General features: G+C 47.7%; 1 protein-coding gene across 1 annotated transcript; it reads right to left on the bottom strand.

Annotated features, from left to right (window-relative positions):
- Nucleotides 1-1,846: 1,846 nt before the first annotated feature.
- On the bottom strand, nucleotides 1,847-3,697 carry LOC111522135. Its single transcript, XM_023185931.1, has one exon. It carries the CDS (start codon nucleotides 3,524-3,526, stop codon nucleotides 3,146-3,148), a length of 381 nt encoding a protein of 126 aa, XP_023041699.1. The 5' UTR covers nucleotides 3,527-3,697; the 3' UTR covers nucleotides 1,847-3,145.
- Between the last annotated feature and the right edge of the window lie 4,442 nt (nucleotides 3,698-8,139).

The raw sequence follows: 8,139 nt of genomic DNA, 5'->3' as shown, positions 1-8,139 counted from the left end.
AGCCAAACAGATAAAGTATAATTAGGATTTTTAAAAATGAGTTTTCATTTATGAAAGAGCAGTCTTTTCTTATGACATACATTGGCAATCACTCCATTAGATTCTCAGCAATGGCATCTGCACCTCTATGCGTGAGGCCTTCCTTTCCATGCTGGAGGGCTGGGTGCTGTGGTCAGCACCAAGAAAGGGCCAAGACATTGCCCAGTACATCAGGAACTTACCTTTTACTCATGGACATAAAGGAAAATAGAATAGCCAGCATATTTCAATGCAGAAGGGGAAAAGGGGCTTTCTGGAAAAAAAAAAAAAAAAAGCCTACGTTACCAGCCAGAAAGAGGAGATAAGAAAACAGCAAAGAAGTTAATCCTTCCCAAGATCAGGATAAGCCTAAAGGTCACAGACCAGCCTAGAATGGGGAGGTGAAAGTTGGTGACAGGGCCAGGCCCTGCTTTAACTCTTCTCAGAGGAGGCTTCTCCATTGCCCTGATGGACAGTCTTTACCCTGCCCTTTTGTGTACCTGGTGTTTAGCAAGGGGACTGGCATAGGATTATTCCTGGATTCAAGTCCTGAATAAGTCAGGGCAGGATGACAGTGGCACACTGATGGGACAATGTAGAAATGTGGGGGTGAGGGCAGCAGGAGAAATCCAAAGCTATGATAATAGGAACTTTACTGAGTCCTGACTCCGTGGCATATGGTCTGTGTCCTACTTTCCTTCACACAGGCCCCTGAACCACTCCTGCAGCAATGCAGCCTGTGCAGGAGGAAGCCACAGCCCTAACAGCTGCTGAGATCTGGGATTCTGTGAGAAGCTCCCTTCCCACTTCTTGCCAGGCAGAGGGGCTCAGGGTGGTACTGCAATCCCTGGTCAAAGCTTGTAGGATTAGCTGGCAAGTAGGGTAAAAATAAGTACATACATAAATAGATAAATAAGTAGATATCAAAAAAATTTTTTTAAGCTTCCAGGAGTCATTGTTGACTGCCCTTCCTTGTCACTTTCCTGCTATACCTGAGAGCTGACCCCTGGGAAGATTAAGGACCTAAATACAGAATTGAGTAACCAATGCGTAAATTTACAGGCTCCTGTAGTCCCAGCTACTCGGGAGGCTGAGGCAGGAGAATGGTGTAAACCCAGGAGGCGGAGCTTGCAGTGAGCTGAGATCCGGCCACTGCACTCCAGCCTGGGCGACAGAGCGAGACTCCATCTCAAAAAAAAAAAAAAATTTACAGGTGCATAAACAGGTGCGTAAGTGTGTATTTGGTTCTCCTCTATGAGTTTTTGTGATAAAATTGTCTATTTTATTTACTTATTTACTTGCACAGCCAGGCTACCCCACAGGCAATGTGCCCAGAGGAGCCTATAGTTTAAACTCTTTAATATAAAAAAATTTTCAATGTGCATAAAAGTGGAGGGAATTGGCCAGGTGCAGTGGCTCACACTTGTAATCCCAGCACGTTGGTAGGCAGAGGTGGGTGGATCACCTGAGGTCAGGAGTTCAAGACCAGCCTGGCCAACATGGTGAAACCCTGCCTCTACTAAAAATACAAAAATTAGCCGGGCATGGTGGCGGGCGCCTGTAGTCCTAGCTACTTGGGAGCATGAGGCAGGAGAATCGCTTGAACCCAAGAGGTGAAGGTTGCAGTGAGCTGAGATCGCACCACTGCACTCCAGCCTGGGTGACAGAGCAAAATTCTGTCTCAAAAAAAAAAAAAAAAAAAAAAAATGGAGAGAATAGTATAAAAGAATCCCATATAGCCATCATCTAGATTTAACCGTTAACACCTTGGCATGTTTGGTTCATCTTTTTTTTTCTTCGTATTCAAAAACAAACTCCAGACATCATATTTCACCCTTAAATACTTCAACAAACACCATTTAAAAGATAAGGATGTTTTCTTCTATAACCACCACACCATTATTGCACATATCAAAATTAACAATAATTCTTTGCTGTTTTCTACTACACAGTCCCAATTCAAATCTTCCTGATTGTCCCCAAATCTCCTCTTACAGTTGGTTTGTTTGAGTCAGGATCCAAACACAGCCAAAACATTGCATTTGGTTGTTACATGGCTTCGGTCTCTTTAAGCCAGAGGGCCATTTTGAAGTATTAAGGAAGGGGTTGCTCTCACCCACCCAACCCTCTGACCTGAGCCTCAGTGAATTTCTCCAGGTGCACCCTGAGGCCCCTCCCTGGCAGTCCAGGCAGCCAGAGCAGAGTGACTAAGGTCTGGAGGAATGAACCTTGCCATGCAAAAACCAGAAACTCACGGATTTTCAAAATTCCAGACAAGATACCATGAGGCACGGGAAAATGTACGATGTAGTTTCTGTCCTCTGGCCCCCGACAAGAATAAAGCTCCCAACAGGCTGGAGGGAGAGAGAGGAAGGCCCACAGGACCCAGGGAGCTAGAAGGGACGCACTCCGCACGCACTGGGCCAAGGCAAACCGGCTCCATTTAAGAAGCACAGACGTGCTGAGGAGCTGGGCGTCGCCCTCACCAGGGTCCTCTGGTGAGCCTCTCCTCTTGACGGTCTCCTTCTGTTTGTCCAGTGGGAAGGATGCCTATCTCTGCTCAGAAAACGTTGCAGTCAGGGGCCCACTTTGCCCCCTGGGAAGGCCCCTTCATGACAGTTAGGCCCCGGCTGCCCACAGGGGTGGTGGTGCATGGAAAGAAGCCTCTGCAACCCACCTCAGCCTGGCCAGCAGCGTCTGCGTGCATCAGGGCAGGCGCTCACCAGCACTCCGTGCTCCCTGAACGAGAGTTCAGCCACGTGCTCGGCTGGTTTCCCCACATTAGAAACGTTGATCAAAGAACAGCATTTCTTCCGCGACAGGAGGGAGTGCCTGGGGCCTGGGCTGTGTCCCCTACACGTTATTCCGGCTCACACTGTGCCCTGGGCCTCTAGGCTCAGAACGCGCCGTGTTCGTGACCCCGGAAGAGCGGCCTCCCGGGCCCTGGCTGCGGAGGCGACAGGCTGAGCCGGCGCTTGGAGGCCGCTGCGCTCTGGGCCTCGCCTTCCGGAGCCTGGCCGGCGTTCCGGTTGCATCTGCGTGGAAACTTGTCCCCGAGGAGCACTTTTGGGGAGACATTCATCTTCCTTGAAGGCTCAGTCAGTGCTCTTTGGGCTTTTGTCCTCTCTTACTGGCTTTGGTGGCTGCGGTGCGGAGAGAGGCCTCCTGCGACGCTGGTGGGGCCTCCACAGGCGCACGCGGCCCCGGCAGCTGGCAATCTGGCCTGCATCTGATCAATTTTATCTGCAAAGCATTCAGAAAATTTCTTCCCCGAAGAACACGTTGACCCTCTGAAGCGGGGAATGCAATGTGGGTTGCCTGCTAGAGGACGCCCTCGATTTTGATGAGGCTTGTGCGGGGACCCGCGACAAGCTTCAGAAGGCGAGCCAAGCGGGTGGGGACAAGGCTCCTCCGGGGAGCTCCGCATCGTCCCCGGCCTTCCATGAGCCATGTTTACCAATTGTGAAAGCAAATCCAGCTGTTGGGAGGAATTGCTTCCAGATGACATGATGGGAAAGGAAAACACACTTTATAAAAAAGCTGCTGAATAAAAACCAGAACATGTCCGCTCTGTGGGCCAGGACTGCACACGGGCTGTTTCCTGAGGTTGTGCAATAGGCCAGCTCCTGGGGTAAGGAACAAGAACAGTGCAAATGTTCCCCCTGCCAGAGTCAGGAGACCAGAGCTGGGACTGGACTTGGCAGAACTTGAGGAAAATTAGTTGACCTTGCTGGGCCACCGTATTTTCTCCTTCTCAAGAACCGCTTCCCACCTTCACTGAAGATCCCTGTGAAGGTTTTCTGTGTGTTGAACTGCGTGGGTGAGAGAAACCAGGAGAAAGCAAGAACATCTTTTGAAAATGGGATGCATTTCTCAGCTCCCCCCAGCGCAGAATTTGCTGTGTTGGCTTTCTCAACGATTTTAGAAGCTCTCTAACGAGCTGGAATTAAAGTGTCCCTTTACTAATTTGGTTTTACAGGTCACTGGATAAACCTGCTTAGGCGGTTTGGAAGAGGATTAGGACATTTGTGGCTCTTCCAAGTTGACTTTCCAGGCAGGGTCAGTCAGCAGCTGGAGACTCCCCTGGCTCAGGGCCAGAGCTCTTATAAGCTGCAAGTTTTTAAAGGCCTGGTGAGCACAGTTATCCAAGAAAGAGAAAGTTTGCAGGGAAATTAAAATGCAAATTTCCCAAAGCAAGGCACACATTCTTGAGCTTGCCTGCCCAGAGAGAAGCCAGAAAACTCAGCAGCCCAGTTCCCTAGGGTGAGGGAAACAGCTAAAGTGATTTAGTTACTTTCCCTGCCTCAGCCTTGAGCAACTCTCTTAACCCCTATTGGGGCGGAATAGACTTGAATGGCTAGGAAATTGCCTAAGTGCAGGAGATCCCCTTAGAGAGGAGACTGTAGCCATTAGCCACAGGTAGCTCTGCAGATTATAATTTAAAATTCAGTGTTTCAGTCTCACTAGCCGCATTTCGTGCTAGTGACTGCCATATGAGACTGCGGATCAGCATTCACTCATTCATCTCACAAGTATTTATGGAGTGCCGCGGCAGTGACAATGAGCGAAGCATAGAAAATCTCTGCCCTCGTGGAGTTTCTGTTCTAAAGGGGAAGACGAACACTAAAGAAACACCGTAAGTGAGTCACCTTTTTTTCTGTCCATTGCAGTCCCGGGGGGAAACCGATGAGGTACTCAATTGAGTAACTGAGAAATGTTTAATAATGGGAGGATTTACTAAGATGTGGGCAGAGATCAGGGAAACAAGGCATGGTGCAGTCCTCACTGCAGGAACCATCACCGTGGCCAGGCCTGCAGGGGCAAGCACAGCTCCAGTTCCCAGCCAGGGCACCAGTGAGAAGAGCCAGGGAGGGGCTGCCTGACAGCAGCAACGCCCCTGCAAGAGAGGCGGCCCTGGAGGCAAACTGGTGGGGGAGGGGCCTAAGTGCTCTCATCCCACTCCCCTCCCTGGCCTCCCACTGGCCCAGCCCCAGGGAAACCAGAGGCCGGGTGGAGAGGAGTGGAGGGGAGTATGTGGCAAAATCATGCAGTCTAGGAAACCCAGCAGGGAGGAAGTAGAGTTTGGGATAGAGGGGTCCTGCGGGAAGGGCAACTAGGAAAAGAAATGGCCTGAAGCACAGGGGCTCTCTCACTGCCATCCCCCCAACCCCTCCTTCTCCTGTCTTCCTATAACATCCTGTCCCCTTCCCCAGGCCCTTCTGTCATCTCTGTGGCTCTGCTTTCTGCCACATGTCACATTCTCTCTCTCTGGGCACTCTCACAAGTGCCTTTGAGCCAAACCAGGGCCACTCTGCTGAACCTGAGTCTCTGTGCTCTGTTTACCTTAGGAGCATAGACAGGAATGTTTTTTGTTTTTTATGTTAAATAGACTTTATTTTTTAGAATAGTTTTAATTTTACAGAAAAACTGAAAACATTGCAGAGAGAGTTCCTGTATACCTCAACCCAGCTTCCCCTGTTATTATTATTGTTTTTTAGACAGAGTCCCACTCTGTTGCCCAGGCTGGAGTTCAATGGCATGATCTCAGCTCAATGCAACCTCCGCCTCCTGGGTTCAGGCAATTCTCCTGTCTCAGTCTCCCGAGTAGATAGGAATACAGGCACCCGCCACCACACCTGGCTAATTTTTTGTATTTTTAGTAGAGACAGGGTTTTTGCCATGTTGGCCAGGCTGGTCTTGAACTCCTGACCTCAAGTGATCCATCTGACTCAGCCTCCCAAAGTGCTCGTATTACAGGGGTGAGCCACCACACCTGGCCCAGCTTCCCTTATAACTAATATCTCACATGATCATGGTATGTGTGTTGCAGTTAATGAACAAATAATGACGTTTATTACCTAAAATCCATATTTTATTCTGATTTCCTTAGTTTATACCATCAACTGAACCTGTCTCCTTGCCTACTCTGCCACTTCCTAACTCTGCTGCCTGTTTTCTCTAATTCTCTTCCAGGTCTTCAGAAACTAATAGAGAAAAATCACAGAACTGTGGTGAGTGAGTCCAGTCTAGTGAGGGAAAAAAGGAAGCACTGCATAGTTACAAAGCAATCAACAAAGGCAAGGTGGTTTCATCAGCCTCCTACCTAAAGCACAGGGGCTTAGGTAGGAGGTTGTGCTTAGGTAGGAGGCTGCTGAAAATTTTCTTTTGAGAGAAGATCTCGTTCTGTCTCTCAGGTTGGACTGCAGGGATATGATCATAGCTCACTGCAGCCTCCGGGGCTCAAGTGATCCTCCCACCTCAGCTCCAAGTAGCTGGGACTACAAGTGCATGCCACCATGCCTGGCTAATTTTTTATTTTTATTTTTATTTTTTTTTACAGATGGGTCTCACTTTGTTGCCCAGGCTGCTTTTGAACTCCTGAGCTCAAGTGATCCTCCCGCCACAGCCTCCCATAGTGTTGCGATTAGAGGCATGAGCCACTGAGCCTCACCTCTGGTCTCTCAACTTCTGGGCATTCCCCTCCACAAAGCCACCCCAGAGCACTCCCTTATACCCTTCACCCAGCTTCACCTAAAGGTAGTATCTTACATAACCATGGTACAGTTATCAAAACTGAGAGATTAACATTAATACAGAACTATTAGCTAAACTACAGACTTCATTCAGATTTCACCAATTTCCCCACTCATATCCTCTTTTTCTGTCCTAGAATCCAATCCAGGGTCCCACGCTGTATTGAGTTGTCACGTCTCCTTAGTCTTCACCAATATGCGACAGTTTTAAAGGCTTTCTTTGTTTTTCATGACCTTAACACTTTTAAAAGTTATGGTCAGGTATACTGTAGAATGTCTTTCAGTTTGAGACTGATTGATGTTTTCTTATGAATTTGGGGGAAGAATATCACTCGGGGAAGTGCCTTTCTTATGACATCATATTGGGGGACATGGTACACAGCCTGAAAGATTACAGCCTGAAAGATTAAGCTTGATCACTTGGTTAAGGAGGTGTCGGCCAGGTTTTGCCACTATGAAGTTACTAATTTTCTTTTTTAATACTCCATTTGTCAGAAGTAAGTCACTAAGTCCAGCCCATACTCAAGGAGAAAGGAATTACGCTCCTTTTCTAGAGGAAGGAATATCAAAGAATTTGTGGACATACGTTAAAACCACCACAGTGACTAATTAATGTTTTTGGGTAGATACTTTGAGGCTATACAAAGATTCTATTTCTGCTTAAAGTTTCACCCACTAATTTTAGCATTCATCAGTGAATCTTTGCTGCAGCAGTTACTACTATGGTGTTCAAATGGTGATTTTCTACTTCCCTCGTGCCTTCTACCTTTATCATTTGGAATCCTGTGAGGACGGTTTCTCTCTTCTACTCGTTTATTTGTTCATTCAATCATTTCTTTATATCAGTATGCACTATGGAGATGTATTTTATTCTTTGGGTTAGAATCCAGTACTGTTTTTTTGTTGTTGTTGTTCAATTGGTTTCTGTTTATGACTCTGCAAGCTTTTTGGGCTTGCTCCTGTGTCCGTTTTGACATGGCTTCCTCCTTTTTTGCATTTTGCTCTGTTTGGTGTTTGTTTTGAGCACTCCTTTACTTTCTGTCAAATGCTCCAGGCTCACTGTGTATTTTCTGCCCCAGCTGCCCCAGCCCTATAAGCCACCCTTTCTCAGAGGGCCTCTCGGTACATTGCAGACTTCCCTGCTGATATACTAGTGATTTTAGTTAGGGCCTGCTGCTCTGCCAGGATCAGAATCCTTTCCTTACCAGCACAGCTCTCACAGTGGTAAAGAGTCTGACAGGCCCATTGTCCCTGCCCTGGCACATAGGAGGTATGTGACTTTGGGCAAGTTATTCTATGTCAGCTTAAGTGTTCTTGTCTGTAAAATGGGAAATGACGATACTCCTTCCTTATGGAAGGATTCGTGCGAGGATCCTTCCATGGAAAGTTCTTGCGAGGATTAAGTGCATGTGAAGCAGGTCACATGCCCGTCATAAGTATCTAATACATGTTGACGATAATGAAGATACAACTGCTTCTGGTCCAGGTGATTGGTTTTAAGGGCCTGGACTCTGGAGGCAGACTGCTTGGTTCTGCAATCTTAGTAAAACTCCCTGTGCCTGTTTCTCATCTGTAAAATGAGGATAAT

This window comes from Piliocolobus tephrosceles, chromosome 11 (genome assembly GCF_002776525.5).
Source record: "Piliocolobus tephrosceles isolate RC106 chromosome 11, ASM277652v3, whole genome shotgun sequence".
In the NCBI taxonomy this organism is placed as follows: domain Eukaryota; kingdom Metazoa; phylum Chordata; class Mammalia; order Primates; family Cercopithecidae; genus Piliocolobus; species Piliocolobus tephrosceles.
Note: the sequence above shows the minus strand (reverse complement) of the source record. Positions and strands in the feature narration are given on the sequence as shown.